Genomic DNA, 20295 nt, shown 5'->3' with positions numbered 1-20295 from the left:
CTCGGTTTAAAGTAAATGGATATGACATTTTTTTTTTTTTTTTGTTATTTATTTATTTTTTTTATGAGTGCAATAAAAATTGTTTGATTACAGAAATACTCGTTCGAGCTTGACTTAGCCACAAAATGTTGTTGTAGTAATTGAAAGAAAAAATCAGGTAAAATATTATCGTAATATATTTTAGTAATACGAGAATGTTATAGAAGGGATCACTCGATTGTTGATCAGAGTCATGGTCATTTGAAAATATTATTGAGTTTATAATTTTAAACGGAAATAAAATATCCGGTAATGATTAACTCGTAATTCTTTTCATGACATGTCTCTTTTTTATCACACTCAATTTATTATTATTATACCTGTATAAATATAAATATCATTTTACATATCATTGATATATTATTTATAAAAATTATTAATTTATTATTTTCATTTATCGACAATTTTATTCGGCTTCATGAAAAAAATTTATACTTAAGCCTAATCACTGATAATAATGATTGAGTGATTGATAATGCAATTAAAATTTGTCATATATTAAATTACGTTTATTTTCGCTGGTTAATTTATATATTTTTTTTTTAAATTATTGGCAATAAAAATTTGACCTTTACATTTGTTGCTTGGGAATGTTATGATCCCTCGGATAGGATTAACCGCGATGTCCCCTTGGCATTGAACCATTAGAAAAATAAAAAAATTTGTATCATTTTTATTGCAGATTTCAAGACAGACACTACAGTTTTTATATAATTTTTTTCTGCTGGCATATATTAATTATTTTTAATATTTTTCAACTGACAAATTGTGACAAATATTATGTGTTTAAAATTTAAATATTATAATTGTTTTTTTCATATCATAATTATGAGAAGATAATGAAAAAATTTGAATTTTTAATAATATTAATTGTCATTTTTAAAATTCAATCAACTTGTGCACGTCTTTTAAATTGTCAAGAAGAAAAATATTGGTGTATTAATATAAAAACAGCAAATCAATGTGATGTAAGTTTAACTATTTTGATTAATTTTTTAATTAGTTAATAATATATATACTAATTGTTGTATTTTTAATTTCAGAAAATTAATTATTGCAAAGTGATTTGGAATAAAAAAAAAGTGCCAGATAATTCGATTAAAAAAAAAAGTATTATCGAAATAAATATGTCGACATTGAGATGTGCTCGTCGATTTAAAGAGCCAAATGAACTTCGTTTTATATTTTGGTATATCTCGTGTGATTAATAATTTAATTTTATTAAATTAGTTTTAAAATAAATAAAATTATTTAACAATACATGCAAAAAAAAAAAATCAATGTTTCTATTGTTGGAAAACTTGGGTTTTCTAACCGCTAGGTGTCTAATAGTCGAGAGAATTTTTTCTATGTGATTTACAGATGGAAGTTATTCAAAAACCCCCGTGAAACGAGCCTAAGCATACTTACCTGGCGCAGAGGATACCGTGATCATGAAGGCGGTTCCTCCAGAATGAGGCTCTTCCATTGCACTACGGTTGAGCTGAACTCTGCGAATATCCCTAATGTGGATATCTCGGGCGTATAATTTTTGGTAGTCGGGACTGCGTTCGCGCTATCCCGTTCATAATTAATTAAAAAATAAAATTTACCTTCTACTCTTAATTAATAATATTCCAAACTCATAATTCTGATATTATTTCAAAATTAATTTTAATTGGAGAATCAATTTAGACCATAATGCATAATTATTAATTACCATCAGACAATTGAAATAATAAGAAAAATTAATTTGCCAAAAAAATATATTTATTTTTTTCGTTTACATATATAATTGATCATCATTTATAAATTACCAGTTTTGTACTGTTTGAACATATTGAGGTGCAAATGATGTAGCATAAAAAAGTTTATTCAAAAATTAATATGACTGTATTGCTATTTTTTTTTGTTCTAATTTATTTCTAATTGTACGTACTATTCGAACTTTTCACACAAAATATTCAGTTGAAACTTGAAAGAGAAGAAATCTATACTTATGTTGATGATTATGTTGTCAAAAAAAAATATATATAAATGAAAGATTAAGTGTTTATTAATTTGTTATAGACTGAATATTATTTATAATGGGTGATTTTGTAACAAACAATAATAATTGTGGACAAAATTTATTACAACTTGTTCCAAGTGGAAATGCAACACTTGCTGAATTAATGAGACTCAAAGAATTAATGTTCCTCCAGTATTCAGGTTGTAATAATAAAAATAATAACAATTTATATTTAAATAACAATACTTAGTATTTTGTTAATATAATTATTAAATTTTCAGACTCGATTCAAAACAATGTACTCAAAAATACAATTATATTTGATCTTGCTTATTTTAAAGCAGCAAATATACATGAAGAAAAAATAGAAAATGATCCAGTAAATATTAAATTTATTTATCACATATTTTCATTGAAATATCATAAAAAATTATTTTGTTTAATATTAAAGATACTTCAAGAATGTGATGAAAATTTACGTGAAAATTATTCAGATGTTTTAACACGTTTTTATCTGGTATTTGAAATTATCCACAAATACATAACTTAGTTCATGGAGGTCTATAAAACTCCATGACTTAGCTAAATAGTTATGTTGATGATTTAGAGGATAATATTTATATTCAGCAGTCACTTGAGACTGTCATATTGAATGATGAAGAATAACAATTACTAGTAAGTACTTTTAAATAATTTCTAAGCTTGAAAAATGATGTTTAATAGATTAATAATTAAATTATTTTTAGTGTGAAGCATTATGTCTTCATGGTGTTGTTCTTCTTCTTGTTGATCATCAATTTGGTGGTCAAACACGTGAAAGATTATTAGTATTTAATCATCGTTACAATGCCCAAGTTGATGAAATATATTTACATATACGTTCAACTGGTTTATTCAAAATCATCACAAAAACGTCCACCAAATTATCCGGATGATTACTTCAAACATGTACCAATTAAACCAAATTTGATTGACTTACTAATTGGCAAACCACAATCAGATGAAATATATAACCAAAATATTGCATTTTCAAATCCAGATACTTGGATACCTGGCAAAAGTTTAAAGAATTTATTAATAAATAATACAAATAAATGTGATGTTAGATTTATTAAAAATAGCAACAGTAGCACCAGCAATAACAGCAACAATAATTATGATACATTTCTTGGTAGACTTGCTAAAGGATTGATTGAATTAACAGATCCAAAATTAACAATTTACATGGAACATACGTGGGCATGGTATGATTTATTAACTCAAAATGAGCTGTTAAATCATAAAATATTTTCAATAATATTACGAGCAATGGGAACACCTGGATTATATGGTCTTGATAAATCATTATCACATTATATTAACCAAGATAAAAGTTTCAAAATTATTATTGATGACTGTTTGGCTGTCATTACTAATAATGAATATTATAAAATGAATCCAGATAAATTGTGTAATAATTTAATTAATTATGGTAATAAATTATGGCAATCAATGATTGATTGTTTATTAAAAATTGGTAATTATCAATAATTAAGAAGTAATATATTGTATGAATTACTGTTGATTATTATTAATCAAATTATTATTATTATTTTTATTTATTGCACAAAAATCAAGTTCAATTATTTCACTAACAGTTTTTTTATCTGGTTGGGCATTTTTTAATATCCACATTATTATTATGATCAATAATCTTTCCCATATTATCCATGGTATTGAAAAATAATAAAGAATAGTTATTAATATGAATAATATTGTCTCGAGATATATTCAAAGTAATGAACAATTTAATAAACAATATAAAAAACCAGAAACTTTATATGAACATTGTATTTGATTTATTTTAATATTATTAATTTTTAATCTTGTTGAAAGCTTGATTGTATTTTTAATTGATTAATTTTTGTTATTAACATTGTTATTAGAATTTTGATATTTATTTACATTGATTATCAAGCCATATCACTGTCAAATTGTCAACATGTTGTTAATTGTTGTTGTTTAATTTAAAGAGGCGTTTCCACTTGACTGATAAAAGTATGCAAGAATAGAGGTCTCTCTCATCTCAATTTACTAGCGCTAGGAATATTTTTTTTTTTTCTATCTCAACATCCGCCTCGTGGTTTGAATTTAAAATCATATATATATATACGATGTATATATTTAATAGAATAGTAGTAAAATAATTTTTTTTTAATGATTAAAAATTGTTAAAAATAATTTAATAATTTTAATAATTTTAATTTCAAAATTAAACTAAGATAAATATATTAGAAATTTTTTTTTCGAGGTTGTTTTTTTTTTTTTTTTCATGTATTGATTTTTTTTTTTCCATATGGACAATATGTTGAGTTAACAATTGTTGCTTATTGTTAAGGGATGACTCATAGACAGAGCTAGTCATCGAGAGAAGCAGCCTCTGGGCCTAGACAAATTTAGTTTGCCTTTGGCAGCGGCGGAGTCAACAGCACTTTCTCGGGTTAGAAAATAATTTTTATATTTTGGTTAGAAGTCATTCAAGTAAGCTGCACGTGCATTAGAAAAAAAAATTAACAGTATTAGATTTTTGTAAGTGATTTTTTTAATAAAGTAAAATAATTTCAAGAGTTTTAACCAAACTACTTTATATTGTTGCACGTGCAGCATCGTGGTTTTCAGTTTTTTTAAAAAAAGTGCAAGTGTTTCGTTAATTAAATAATTTTCTCGGTTGTTTCTTCGAATTAAAAAAATTATACAGGTAAATTAATTTCTATATAGACTTTCTCGTGGTTTTTTATTGTAAAAAAAAAATGCTGGTAAGGTTAAATTAAATTATTATTTTTTTCTTGTCGTGGTTTTTATAATAGTTAATATAAAATTATTTCCAATTTTTTTTTTTCATTTAAATTTTAAAAGAATATATATTTTTTTTTCTCATCGTGATTTTTATAATTAATTTTTTTTTTTTTAATATTTAAAAGTTTTAAACAATTATAATTTTTCATTGAAATAACGATTAGAATTTTCCGAGCATACGTTTCTTTAATTTCGACAGTTTCAAAACGTGTTTTTTACATTTTTCTCGCGCAGTCAACCGATGACTCACCTGTAAACCTGTAAACGGTGAGTCATAGAAAATAGTAGTGACCTGTAGTCTTTCTAGCTTTCCTAGATAAATTTTTTTAGTTCGTCTTCATTCTTTGCGGAGTTCACTTGAATTTTTTCAGTCATTTAAAATAAATTTGGTTATAAATATTCGAAACATGTGCAGCCTCGTGGTTTTTTTGTAGATAATTTTTTTTAATTTAATTTTTTCGATAGAGTAAAATAGCTTTAAAAATTCCAACCAAAGTATTTAAAATTACTGCACGTGCAACCTCGTGGTTTTTGGTTAAAAAAAAAAAAAAGTGTTTAGTGAATTAAATAATTTTCTCGATTGTTGGATAAAAAAAAAATTAAACAGGTAAATTAATTTGTGCAGAATATCTCACGATTTTCAATTATAAAAAAAAAAAATGCAAGTTTAAATTAAATACAATTGAAAATCGCGAGATATTCTGCACAAATTAATTTATCTGTATAATTTTTTTTTATCCAACAATCGAGAAAATTATTTATTTCACTAAACACTTGCACTTTTTTTTTTTTTTTTGAACCGAAAACCACGAGGCTGCACGAGCAGAAATTTTAAATAATCAAGTATTTTTTAATTATTATCGTGACAAATTATTATAAAATCATTTCCAAATATTTTTTTCATGTAGATTTTGAATATTATATTTTTTTTTATCTTGTCGGGATTTTTACAATAATTATTATAAAATTATTTTCAATTTTTTTTTTACATTTAACTTCTATAACAATATATATATTTTTTTTCTTGTCGCGATTTTTACAATTAATTTTTAGAAAAATATCAAAAGTTTCACATAATTATAATTTTTTATAGAAAATGCCGTTAAAAATTTTCCTAGCATATGTTTCTTTTATTTCGACACGTGTAGATTCACAAATTTTTCTCGGAGTTAACTGTAAATGAGTCATAGAAAATATTAGCGACCTCTAGTATTTCTAGCTTTCCTAGATAAATTTTTTTAGTTCGTCTTCGTTCTTTGCGGAGTTCACTTGAATTTTTTCGGTATTTTAAAATAAATTTGGTTATAATTATTCGAAACATGTGCAGCCTCGTGGTTTTTTTGTATAGATAATTTTTTTTAATTTAATTTTTTCGATAGAGTAAAATAGTTTTAAAAGTTCTAACCAAAGTATTTAAAATTGCTGCACGTGCAGCCTCGTGGTTTTTGGTTGAAAAAAAAAAAAAAAAAGTGCAAGTGTTTAGTGAATTGAATGATTTTCTCGATGTTGAATCGACAATTGTTGGATAAAAAAAAATTATACAGGTAAATTAATTTGTGCAGACTATCTCGCGGTTTTTAAATTAAAAAAAAAAAAAACAGTCCAATTAAATTAAATACGAATATTTTTTTATTATTATCGTGACAAATCAATATAGTTATTATAAAATCATTTCCAATTTTTTTGTTACATTTAAATTTTAAAACAATATATATTTTTTTTTGTCGCGATTTTTACAATTAATTTTTAGAAAAATATTTTAAAGTTTCGAATAATTATAATTTTTTATAGAAAGAACCGTTAATAATTTTCCGAGCATATGTTTCTTATATTTTAACGTCATGCTGTCCGACACGTGTTTCACAAGTTTTTCTCGGAGTTAACTGTAAATGAGTCATAGAAAATAGTAGCGACCTCTTGTCTTCCTAGATAAATTTTATTTTCAGTTCTTCTTCATTCTTTGTAGAGTACACTTCAATTTTTTCCGTATTTCAAAATAAATTTGGTTAGAAATTTTCGAAACTTTGAGCAAGCACGTGCAGCCTCGTGGTTTTTCTGTGGATTTTTTTTTTTTTTTATTTAATTTTTTCGTCCGGTATAATACCTTTGAAAGTTTAATTAGAATTTTTTTCGATTAACAAGTGAACATTCTACGCGGACAAGCGATTTTTTAATATAGAAAAAAAAAATGTGCAAGTGTTAAATAAATATAAATAGTTTTTTCGATTAAATAATTTAAAAATTATAATAAATATGGCCATTCAAGTATCTCATAGTGATAGTGACAGAGTGAATGAGTACTTAGTGAAAGTGTATAAGTTTCAATAGTGCTGGTTGCTGTTTTTTGGATTATAATTATATACATGGATCATCATTGACATGCTTTTGCCGAGAGGATATTATTGGAGACTACCTGGACCACTTCTACAGGATTTTACAGTTTGCAGTTACAAGGTAAGTTCCTCTAGATCGAGCCCGACTAGTTGAAATTATTAACCCATCCCAGAAAAGTGCTTTAAATGTCCTTGAAGTTTTAAAAAATTGTTGTTATATTTTTTAAAGCTTCTTGTCGTTCCAAACTATTATTTAATTTGTTGTTTAGATTCATTTTGACTACTTTTTTTTTTCTTCATTAATTAAATTCAATTTTTAAACAAAGTCAAACTGGATCGACCTTGTCTTCCTCAAACAGAGTAGACGGGGGTGATTAGGATTTCATTATTATCTATCGTGATCATTTATACTAGATGAATAATCACTCTTTTTCTATTGCGATGCATATTAGTATGTAAGTTTTTTTTTGATTGACGTTAGAGCACTTTTCCAATAAAACATTTTTATTTTACGTTTTGTATTTAAATTTTGGGCACGATTTTATTTTACTGAAACAATTAGATAAAAATATAAATTAAATTCTATTGGGTAAAAAAATTCATTAGATAATTATTTTATATCTCTGAAATCTTGAATTAATTTTGTGGATCTTGTAATTAATTTTATCTTAATATAAATATTAAATTTTAAACAAATATGATTTTCCAGTAGTATTACGTTGTTACTACTTGCTTTATAAATTCGGGAGATAATGGGTAATAAAAAGATAATTTAAAAATAAAATAAATTCATAATATAAATATAAGATATACAGGTATTTATAAGGTCTTTAAATTCTTTTTCTCGAGAAATTAATTTGATAATTTTATTTTAATATTATGGCAATTCAGTAGATTCCTAAGTATAAATCATCTTTTGACTTGAATATTATTATTATTTGTGGTTGAATTGGGGGTTGCATAAGAAACAAAATAAAGTTTTTAGTTTTATAAAATCATTCAGAATCTTTCAGTTTGTACGTGGGGATCATGGGATGCTAGGACAGACATGACCTCCACGTGGTGCATCCTGGTTAATGCCAAGAAGTCTGTTAAATATTTTTTTTTGGGAACAAATTGAATTACATGAAGCGTTAATTTTTTAAGAATATAATCGATAATTTAATTGCGTCATAAATTTTACGAATATCAACCAGTGCGTACGTTTGGGGGGGGGGGAGGGTTTGATTATCTAATATAACTAAAATAAATTTAATTTAAATAGTACAAGTTAATTATGCAGGTGCTCCTTGTGATGCATTCTGGGTGATGTCGGGATAACTGTACTCTATTTGCGTCTCGAACTTAAAAATATGATAAACAATTAAAAGTACATGTAAATTATGCAGGTGCTCCTTGTGATGCATTCTGGGTAATGTCGGGATAACTGTACTCTATTTCGTGACTATTTTTAAAATGATAAGAAAATGCGTATTCACCAGGGAGAATTTATTTCTTAAGATAAATTGAACATATGATAAGCGAGTAAAAGTACATGTTAATTATGCAGGTGCTCTATGTGAGTAACTTGGGTAATATCGGGAAAACTGTACTCTATTTGCGTCTCGAATTTGAAAATATAATAAACAATTAAAAGTACATGTAAATTATGCAGGTGCTCCATGTGAGTATCCTGGGTAATCTCGGGAAAACTGTACTCTATATGCATCACAAAACTGAAAATATGATATACAATACGTAATTGTAAGGGGAATTTATTTTTTGAGAGAACTTAAATATATAATAATTATTAAGCGATGAAAAGTACATGTTAATTATGCAGATACTCCTTGTGATGTATCCTGGGTAATGCCGGGAAAACTGTACTCTATTTGGTGACTATTTTTAAAATGATAAGAAAATGCGTATTCACCAGGGAGAAATTATTTATTAAAAAATATATGATCATACGATATATACAATATGAAAGTACAAGTGAATTATGCAGATACTCCTTGTGATGTATCCTGGGTAATGCCGGGAAAACTGTACTCTATTTGGTGACTATTTTTAAAATGATAAGAAAATGCGTATTCACCAGGGAGAAATTATTTATTAAAAAATATATGATCATACGATATATACAATATGAAAGTACAAGTGAATTATGCAGGTGCTCATTGTGATGTATCCTGGGTAATGTCGGGAAAACTGTACTCTATTTGTGCCACAAAATTAAAAATATCAGCTAATGCGTAGGGGGAATTTATTTTCTAAAAAAACTTGGACATATGATGAACAATTAAAAGTACACGTAAATTATGCAGGTGCTCCAGGTGATGCATCCTGGGTAATCTCGGGAAACACTGTACTCTATTTCGTGACTCGTTTTAAAATGATAAGGAAATGCGTATTCGTAGGGGAGAATTTATTTTTTAAAAAACATATTATCATACGATATATAATATAAAAGTACATGTAAATTATGCAGGTGCTTCATGTGAGTATCCTGGGTAATCTCGGAAAAACGGTACTCTGTGTCACAGAATAAAAAATATTAAACAATGCATTTTTGTACGGGGAATTTTTCAATTCAAGAATAGATAAATTTATACATATAGTTTTACTGAAATCGATACATTTGTAATTAGTCTTTTTTTTTTTTTTTTTTTTTGATATTTTTCGCGAAAATTTAGCTGGCTACCAGATCCTGGTAGTTTGACGACAACAACTCTTGCAGTTAGCTCTCAAGCCCAGCTAAATTTTTCTTGAGTCTTTAGTCTACCCCTATTTTGTGATAAATGATATACTTGAAGTATTCACCGGGCAGGATGGCGGCAGTTACTCAGACTGATCACTGGACTTCTGAAGTCAACTTGCACCCAAACTCAGCTGAACTATTTCTCGAATTCATAGAAAACTATGCGATATTCATTAGCATGCAGCTGCTACGTTGTGTCAATATGATTATCTGTGGCCTCTGGTCGGAACGCGAGACTGCTGAAGCAATTGTGTACTTATTAAACCAAGTTGATTGTGTCAGTCGCAAATTAAAAAAAATTTGTTGTGAGACTTTAGTCATGAGGAATGAATGGCATTTATTTCAAGGTTTTTCTTGCCCTTACTCTTAGCTAAGTGATTTATTTGAAAATATTTACCTGACATACCAATCGCAGACTGGTATGAGTAATCAAATAAACAGAATTCTATTATTCTATGATTCTCGGCTAAATTTTTCTTAAGTCCTTACCGGTCCAGGGTACGGTGAGTTTAATCGAGAAATTCTGCCCCAATCTTAGCTTGATTAATTAAAATTTAGCTGGCTGTCAGATCCTGGCAGATTGACGACGATAACTTTTCGAAGTTATTATACTCTCAAGCCCAGCTAAATTTTTCTTAAGTCATTTATTGGTTCTGGTTGGCGGTGGGTGTCATCCATGCTCATTTCTAATTAACTGGTAAGTTGATCTCTAACGTAAACATACGTAGCGTATCTTAGATCCAATGATTTGTTTCGTTAAGTAATCTGCCCAAGCCAAGCAAGGGTTGCGCCGCAACTGCGTATAGAAGGCATTGCTTCACTGCTTATTCGCATCTTTTTCGTGAAATATCATGGGGGTTTTTTTATTATTTTTTCGTTTTAGAGTTTTGAAAAATGTTCGATGTTAGCTAAACTATATGTATAATATTTATGGGTTTACTTAATAATGGCTTTGAATTTTTGGGTATAGCTAGTGCGGGTTTTTAGAAAAAATGTTTAATTTTAAAAATTTCATGTGTAGATTGCGTGTTTGTGGGAAATTTATTAGAAAAAAAAACTTGAACATATGATAAACGATTAAAAGTACATGTTGGTTATGCAGGTGCTCTATGTGAGTATTCTGGGTATCTCGGGAACACTGTACTCTATTTGCGTCTCGAACTTGAAAATATGATAAACAATTAAAAGTACATGTTAATTATGCAGGTGCTCCATGTGAGTATCCTGGGTAATCTCGGGAAAACTGTACTCTATATGCGTCACAAAACTGAAAATATGATATACAATACGTAATTGTAAGGGGAATTTATTTTTTAATAAAACTGAAACATATAATAAGTGGATAAAAGTACATTTTAATTATGCAGGTGCTCTATGTGAGTATCCTGGGTAATCTCGGGAACAATGTACTATATTGGCGTCACAAAATTAAAAATATATCAACTACTACGTATTTGTGGGGGAAATTTATTTTTTAAGAAAAATGAAACATATGATAAACAATTGAAAGTACATTTTAATTATGCAGGTGCTCTATGTGAGTATCCTGGGTAATCTCGGGAACAATGTACTATATTGGCGTCACAAAATCAAAAATATCCGTCGATGCGTATTTGTAGGGGGAATTTATTTTTCAAGAAAACTTAAACAATGAAAACTTAAGCGATGAAAGAAACTTGTTAGTTATGCAGGTGCTCTATGTGAGTAACCTGGGTAATATTGGGAAAACTGTACTCTATTTGCGTCTCGAACTTGAAAATATGATAAACAATTAAAAGTACATGTTAATTATGCAGATGCTCCATGTGAGTAGCCTGGGTAATATCGGGAAAACTGTACTCTATATGCATCACAAAACTGAAAATATGATATACAATACGTAATTGTAAGGGGAATTTATTTTTTAAGAGAACTTAAATATATGATAAGCGATGAAAAGTACATGTTAATTATGCAGGTGCTCTATGTGAGTATCCTGGGTAGTCTCGGGAACACTGTACTTTATATACGTCACAAAATTGAAAGTATATCAACCAATACGTATTTATAAGGGGATCGAATTTATTTTTTAAAAAAACTTAAACATTTGATAAGCGATTCAAAGTACATGTTAATTATGCAGGTGCTCCATGTGAGTATCCTGGGTAATCTCGGGAAAACTGTACTCTATATGCGTGACAAAATTAAAAATATATCAACTACTACGTATTTGTGGGGGAAATTTATTTTTTAAGAAAAATGAAACATATGATAAACAATTGAAAGTACATGTTAATTATGCAGGTGCTCCATGTTAGTATCCTGGGTAATCTCGGGAAAACTGTACTCTATTTCGTGACTAGTTTTAAAATGATAAGAAAATTCGTATTCGTAGGGGAGAATTTATTTATTGAAAAACATATGATCACACGATGTTTATTATAAAAAGTACATGTTAATTATGCAGGTGCTCCTTCTGATGCATCCTGGGCAATGTCGGGAAAACTGTGCACATTTTTTTTTCCGGGATTTAACAAAATGAATTAGTTTTTTATGCATGGATTGACGCCTCTACTTGGCTATTTGCTGAGAAAATCAACCGGATTTCATTGGATTATTGGAATATACCTTGACATTTTCTACATGGCTTTGCTGAGAAAATTTTATTGAATTATTGGAGACTATCTTGACGTTTTCTACATGGCTTTGCTGAGACAAATTTTATTGGATTATTGGGATCCACCTTGACGATTTTTACATGGCTTAGCTGAGAGGAATTTTATTGGATTATTCGGGTCTACCTTGACGATTTCTACATGGCTTAGCTGAGAGAATTTAATTAGATTATTCGAGACTACCTGGACTATCTTTGAGAATTTTGCTGGTTGCTGTAATAAGGTAAGTTCCTCTAGATCGAGACCGACTAGTTGTAATTATTAACCTATCCCAGAAAAGTGCTTTAATATCCTTGAAGTTACAAAAAAATGTTTGCTATATTTTTTTGAAGCTTCTTGTCGTTCCAAACTATATATTATTTGATTTGTTGTTTAAATTTATTTTGACTGTTTTTTTTCATTAATTATATTTAATTTTTATGGCAAATTAAATGTCGTTAGTATAAAAGTCAAAATGAATTGACCCTGTCTTCCTCAAACAGAGTAGACGGGGGTGATTAGGGTTTATTATTATCTATCGTGATAATTTATAATAGATAAATTATCACCCTTTTCCAATCCCGATGTATGTTAATATGTAAGGTTTTTTTATTTGATATTTTACGCACTTTTCCAATTACTAATGTTTTAATAATATTTCAGGATTTTGTTTTTCAGGATGTCAATTGTTTCAAGTTTTTTATGTTTGACACGATTCTAATATTTTGAAGATTTTATTTGTTTCAGAATTTTCAAGACTACGTCATCAGCTGTTTCTTGAGGATCATATTTCGAATACAAGAGGATCACTTATTGAAGATTGCATAGTAAAATGATGGCATACAGAGAATCAAGCCTATAGAAATGTCTTATCACAATGAGTGATAATGGCATAGTGAATTAAATGAAATTAAGCTTTGAAATGTCCTATCACAGTGAGTGATAGTGGCATAGTGAATTAAATTAAATTAATCTTGAAATGTCCTATCACAGCGAGTGATAGTGGCATAGTGAATCAAACCTTAAAATGTCCTATCACAGCGAGTGATAGTGGCATAGTGAATCAAGCCTTTTTTCGTTTATTTTTTTTTTTACAATTGCGTCGACTGATCAGTACTGTTATGCGAGCGAAATCGAAACATTTAAATCCGTACATCGAAATAATTTTATAGCTGCAGCTAGATGACGTGCGAAAAGCGTGGTGGATTAGGTCTACTGGAGAAACCACTTATAAAAAAAACGAGTCAAGTATGTCTTACCTCTTGGGTGACTTGGAAAAGACACGTAGAAAATAATTAATAATTTATTTGTAATTTAATAATATTCAAGACCGTATAAGACTGTAAGAGTCATGGAAATTTTGTTTTTTAACATCTATTTTATTTTACAGTCGTATATTAAAAATTTTTACACGTGCTATTGGCTCATACATATATATATTTTTTTTTACACCCGAGTGCCCGGTAAATCTTTTGATTATATATAGTCAATCAACAATTAAAATTTTTTTTTATATATTCTATTTGAATATTTTATTTGATAATAGAAATTAATGGGTTTATTTTTTTCATTATTCGAGTTTTTCAAATTAGATTGTACAACATATTTGATTTTTGACCTTTTTCCTTGATGATTTTTTTAATAATAAATATAATTTTTTTAAATACATTTTATTATACTACTGGTTACCGGGTAAAAAATTCAAACAGAAAATTGATTATCCCGCTTTATTATACATTCAATATGGCGGCATTTTATGTCACAAAAAAAATAAAATATCGATTAAATTTGCATTGCCAGTGGGGGTCAAAATACTGTACGAAAAAAAATTGAGTAAATTTAATAAGTGATATTCAATTTACCAAAATCATTATATACCAATAATAATGTTTCTAAAAAAAGTGTAAGATAATTTTTTAAATAAATCATAGAACAATTTTCTTTTTTTTAATCTTTGAAAAATATAAAAATAAATAATCAATTTAAGGTTATGATTTTAATAATAGTTTAATTAAATTAACTTTTTAATTATTTATTTTTAATTATAAACAAAATTTTATTTATACCTAAATATATTAAATAGCAATATAATATTTTTATTTTACAGATAAATTTGTTGTTTAAACGAATGGATTATTTATTTTTACAAGTGACATTTAATTTGTTATTGGCAATCAACAAAAATGTATTGTCTACAATTATTAATACCAGTTTTGCTGATACCAAAACCAGTTAATCCAGCATTAATACAAACACATGTTATGTTTATGGTTTTATATTTAATTGGATTTTTTCTTGAAAGAAAACCATGTATAATATGTTCCATGGTTTTTCTTGCTGCTGTTTTTCTAATTTGCTACAGTGGAGTTGGAAATTGTTTATTTTGGAGCAACAATTGCGTTTAATTTAACTAAAAAAATTCATCAATATATTGACAATCAAAATTTGTTAAAATAATAATAATGATATTAATACATTTTTTTTTTAAATAGAAACAACAAAATTGTAACACTCGATAAATGAAAAAACATTTGGAGTGTTAAAACTAGGAATAATTTAATCAGTCATTGTGATAAATATTTAATTTTTTTTTTATTATAAAAAGATAACTTAATTTACACTAATAAGTGTCTTTTTTTTTTTATTTTTATTTTATTTTATCTAGATAGTGTTGAAAAAAAAGCAAATAATAATATTTAATAATTTAACAGCTGCTTGCTTCCAAATAAATAAACATATATTGTTTTGCAAATGACAAGCAATTATATAGTTTATAAATAATAAATATCACAAATTAATTGTTATATAGTTTATTACTATAAATTAAAAATGTTGTTAATTGTAAAATAATAAGCAATAAAAAAAATCATTCACTGTTTTTCAATAGTTGAATTGATTAAATAAAAATATTTTTTATACAATAATAATATTACATATCAAGTTTTTTAATTGTTGATAAATAATTTTTAAAAGCTTTCCAGTATATACATATACATTGATATACATATATGCATACATAGGTGTACAATGTACATACACATAGATAGTCTTCTTAATAGACAAGACACATGACTCAAAAATATCACAGGTTATGTGTAGTAACAACAAACGTGTTAAATCAATCAATCAATTATCTTTCGTGTTTATTGACATTAATTTTACAATAATTAATTTTTGTATTATATAAAAGTACAAATAAAATGGCTGAAAATCCTCTGAGTTTGGCTGAAAAAACATTTATTCTTCATGGTGTTGATGTAAGTAAAAAAAAGATAAAGAACCATGTTAATTATTTGATAAACACAAAAATCAATTGACTAATTTATTGTTAATTTTTTTTAGAGTGATTTTCGAACTGATGGACGTCGTCAACATGAGTATCGTTCATTTGAAATTGAAACAAGTATAATGCCCCAAACAAATGGATCATCACGTTTACGAATTGGTAATACAGATGTACTTGTTGGTATAAAGCTAGAAGTTGATACACCATTTCCAGATTCACCAAATACTGGAAAACTCGAATTTTTTGTTGATTGTTCAGCAGTTGCAACACCAGAATTTGAGGGTAAAGGTGGTGAAGATTTAGCAACTGAAATTGCAAATACATTATCAAGATCATATCAATCATCATCAACAATTGATCTTAAAATTTTATCAATATTACCACATAAAAAATGTTGGAAAATGTATGTTGATGTATTAATATTACAATGTGGTGGTAATTTAGTTGATGCAATTGGTGTTGCTGTTAAAGCTGCATTATATAGTACAGAAATACCAAAAGTAACAGCAGCAACATTGGATGGTGGTGAAGCTGATATACAAGTATCAGATGATCCATTTGATTGTATTAAATTAAATGTTAATAATTATCCATTATTAGTAACAATGTGTAAAATTGGTGATAATTGTATTGTTGATCCAACAGCTGAAGAAGAAGCATGTAGTTCATGTAATATTATTTTATCAGTTACACCTAAAGGAAGAATAACATCAATTGTTAAAACAGGACATGGAAGTTTACAATCATCAACAATGTTAAAAAATCTTGATATTGGTACACGTGTTGCTAAAAATTTAAATGAAGCACTTATGGAAGCATTGAACAAAGAAGAATCACTTGGTACTAAAAGACAAATTGCTGGTTTTCTTCGTTAATTATTATTTTTATATTACAATTAATTATAAATTATAGTAAAAAACATTTTTAAACATAGAAAAAAAAAATAATTTTTATTTATTTAATTTAATTTACAATTGTTTTTTTATTTTTAATTTTTATCCACCAATTGATGCAATATATCCACTATTTTTATAGGTAATTTCATGAACATAATTTATGATTTTATAAATATTATTGCTATATTCATTTTTACAATTATTATCAATTTTTAAATCACTCAATTTTAGTGTTGAATTTGATGGTATATTTTTAATTTTTATATTTATAATACTAAGACATTTTACCCATACAATATCACTATTTATATTTGCAATATTTTTATACATATTTATACAATAATCTTGAAGTTCTGGATGTTGTTGATCACTTAAATATGCTTCACTAATATCAAGCCAATCCCATAATTCTTTTTCATGAATTTTTAAATCACTTGCAATCATTGGAAATTGTAATAATATTTGTCGTTGTAATTTAAACATTTGTGTAAATTTATAAGGATTTTTTATATTCTTTTTGTAACTTTCAATTGCTGATGTTTTTAAAAATTTTGATATTGATGGTAGTACTTGTTTTAGTGTACGTGATCTAATAAAATCTTGTGATAGTTTAGCAAGTGTTACAAGAAGTTGCCATGCACGATTTGTAATAAGAATATTTGATTCTTTAAATCTATCAACAAGTGGATGCCAAAGTTCATGTACAATTGGTAAAAGTTGATCATTCCAATTGGCAAGAATATGAAGACCCTCATCAAGTGTTTGCATTGCCAATAATGTATTTGGAATATCTTTAGATGGTAAAAAATGTAAACAACGTTTTAATACATCTTCAATTAATTTAACATAAGTTGGAGGTTCTTTCTTTTCTTCTTCAATATTTTCATAATCATAATTATCATTTTTATGTTCATCTATTTCTCTTTGAATGTCTTCAATAGTACCACCAAGATCATCATTATCAATATCTTGTGAATTTTTTTTAGCCTCATAATAATTTAATAAATCTTTAATAACTATTTCTGCTTTATCATCAATTTTATCATCAAATAATTTATTATCATTTTCATTATTTAGCACAAGTTGACGAATACATATGACAAATGTATTTAATACTTTTAATAATGAATAAGAATTTTTTTGTTTAAAATTAATTGCCAATTGTGTCAATGCATCTTCAACAATTTCTTTAAGACATGGTAAAAAATCAAGTGTACTATATTTCATGACAATTGTTACAACATCAAGAACACCTGGATATTTTTCAACTTTACGTAATTTAATTGTCACATGATAAGACACATAATCAACATTTTCACGTAATAAATTTGATATGTCATTGTGTCCTTGTGATTGTGATATTTTTTCAAGTGATTGAAGACCAACAAGACTTATTAAACCATGACCACTTCCAGCTCTTTCAATAATTATATACAATGTTTTTAATAAAAATTTTTGATATTTATGTTTTAGCGTTGTAGAAATAATACCAAGTCCCTCTGTTAATAAACAAGTTTGTATAATATTACTTTGTACATTAACAAGTGGTGTATCATCATCAACTTGAAGTGACAAATACCAATATTCATTGTCAGTATAATAATCAATGACTTGTTGATACAATGATATTGATGGATTTTTATCAAATTGTAAAATACAATTTAATAAAAATGTAAGCTCTTTAGAATATCTTGGTGTATCAGATATTAATTCAATAATACTATCAATTAATATTGTTAAATCTCCCATTTCACATAAATATTTACATATCAATAAAAATTTATCTTGAGTAATTTTATCTCTTAAAAATTTAAATTGTTTCCATGAACGATTTGTTAAATATGTCATATCTTCAATTGTTCTTATTTGATTATCTTCTAATACTGTAACATCACTACAATCAAATTCAACAATATAAACAAGTGATAATATTAGCTTTCGTAAATGTGATATTGATATTAAAATTTTTGGTAAACGTTCTTTTCCTAATAATCTTAAATAACCACCAACTTTATTTAAATATGATAATTGGGTTGAATCATTTGATCTACGTATTAATCTTGGTAATTTTGTTAATAATTTATAAAAATTTTCTTCCAACATTTCTATTATTGTTCTCATATCATAATTATTCATGATTAATTTTGTTATTTTATTTAATAAATTACGTGATGAATTTTTAACATCATCAGAATCATCTTCTGATAGTGTTATTATTATTTCAATAAATTCCGAAAAACATGGATTCATATTGTGTGTTGTTTTTGTTAAAAATAAATCAAGTGTAGAAACTAATTCAAGTCGAACATTTGAATTATCATGTTTTGTTAAATTAGCTAATTCATTTAATGGATTTTTTAATTTTTCAGCAGCTGCTTTAAAAAATTTTTCATCACGAATTGATGTTTCAATGTGTTTTTTTAAAACATCATTATTATTACGTTTTAATTTGATGCCTAATGGATCATCATTATCATTATCTTGACAATTGATACTTGATAAAGTTGGAAGACCTTGAGATATAATTTTTTTATCATGAGAATCTTCCATAACAAGAGTAACTATTCTACCAAGTGCTCTCAGTGCAATTTGTGTTATTTTGTGATTTTGTACATCACTTCCTTGTGTTATATCTTGAAGTGTCTTAACAATACCTGGTAAAAATAACATCATAATATCTGCAGCTTTATTTTTAATTATAACATCAGATAAAGCTTCATCATGTACATATGATATTGTCATTAAAGCTTCAATTGCTTCAATTCTTAATAGCAAATATTTTTCATGATTAGCTATTGCAAGACATAATGCTATACTTTGACTTAATTTTGCTGCATATTCACGACTATATAGTGACATAATAACTTGTCTTGATGATTTTCTAAATAATAATTTTAAACATTGCATGACACTCAGCTTTAATTCTTCATGTCCAGTAATTAAATTTGTTTTTTCATTATTATCATAAATTTGTATCATCAATATTGAATACAGTTTACCAAAAAAACCAGTATCATTTATTACTGATTTATTTAATGTTGTTTTTAACACATTAATTATATGCAGTTTGACATCTTTGCTAGATAAATAAACAAAAAAAAAAAGTTAATCAAAATAATAAATATTTAAATACTATTATAATTAAACTTACTTGATTGCAGATTTTTGAAGATGAATTATTATTGGATAACAAATATACTCAAATAAATCATTAATTGAAGAATCAGCTAATTTTTTAATACATTCAACAACATTTACAGCTGTTTTTTCATTTGGTATTTTCATAAATTCATCACAACATGGTTTTAATTTTAAAAATGCATCTCTTGTTATTGTTGATTCCATTTTTATTTATTTTCATAAAATAAACAACAACAAAACAATAATTATTAATAATAATATATACAAAATTGCGCCAAAAATTATTCACCGGTTAAAATAAAAAAAAACACATTGACATGAGAAAAAAAAAAAAACATCCAAAATGGCGAAAGGGTTTAGGTCAAGTTAGGTTTGTTTTCTTTCTCTCTCTGTCTCTTTGGA

General features: G+C 26.5%; 4 protein-coding genes, 1 long non-coding RNA gene and 1 other non-coding gene across 6 annotated transcripts; 5 read left to right on the top strand and 1 right to left on the bottom strand.

Annotated features, from left to right (window-relative positions):
* The first annotated feature begins 74 nt into the window (after positions 1-74).
* LOC122854569 lies at positions 75-1222 on the top strand. The gene is made up of 3 exons (XR_006373980.1): positions 75-157; positions 722-1007; positions 1083-1222. It is a non-coding gene; the product is annotated as an uncharacterized LOC122854569 (long non-coding RNA).
* A 219-nt stretch (positions 1223-1441) lies between these two features.
* On the top strand, positions 1442-1603 carry LOC122856060. Its single transcript, XR_006374130.1, has one exon. It is a non-coding gene; the product is annotated as a U1 spliceosomal RNA (small nuclear RNA).
* Positions 1604-1802: 199 nt separating this feature from the next.
* LOC122854567 (WASH complex subunit 5-like) lies at positions 1803-2579 on the top strand. Its single transcript, XM_044155369.1, has 3 exons — positions 1803-2229; positions 2311-2408; positions 2481-2579. Exons 1-3 carry the CDS (start codon positions 2106-2108, stop codon positions 2577-2579), a joined length of 321 nt encoding a protein of 106 aa, XP_044011304.1. The 5' UTR covers positions 1803-2105.
* Positions 2580-14677: 12098 nt separating this feature from the next.
* LOC122854565 (exosome complex component RRP42) lies at positions 14678-16804 on the top strand. Its single transcript, XM_044155367.1, has 2 exons — positions 14678-15827; positions 15913-16804. The coding sequence occupies exons 1-2, from the start codon at positions 15771-15773 to the stop codon at positions 16729-16731; spliced, it is 876 nt and encodes a 291-aa protein (XP_044011302.1). The 5' UTR covers positions 14678-15770; the 3' UTR covers positions 16732-16804.
* LOC122854566 (bladder cancer-associated protein) lies at positions 14754-14975 on the top strand. Its single transcript, XM_044155368.1, has one exon. The coding sequence runs from the start codon at positions 14754-14756 to the stop codon at positions 14973-14975; it is 222 nt and encodes a 73-aa protein (XP_044011303.1).
* On the bottom strand, positions 16804-20233 carry LOC122854563 (TELO2-interacting protein 1 homolog). Its single transcript, XM_044155366.1, has 2 exons — positions 19904-20233; positions 16804-19831 (listed from the first exon to the last, which is right to left on the bottom strand). Exons 1-2 carry the CDS (start codon positions 20095-20097, stop codon positions 16852-16854), a joined length of 3174 nt encoding a protein of 1057 aa, XP_044011301.1. The 5' UTR covers positions 20098-20233; the 3' UTR covers positions 16804-16851.
* Positions 20234-20295: the final 62 nt, after the last annotated feature.

This window comes from Aphidius gifuensis, linkage group LG4 (genome assembly GCF_014905175.1).
Source record: "Aphidius gifuensis isolate YNYX2018 linkage group LG4, ASM1490517v1, whole genome shotgun sequence".
Classification (NCBI taxonomy): domain Eukaryota; kingdom Metazoa; phylum Arthropoda; class Insecta; order Hymenoptera; family Braconidae; genus Aphidius; species Aphidius gifuensis.
Note: the sequence above shows the minus strand (reverse complement) of the source record. Positions and strands in the feature narration are given on the sequence as shown.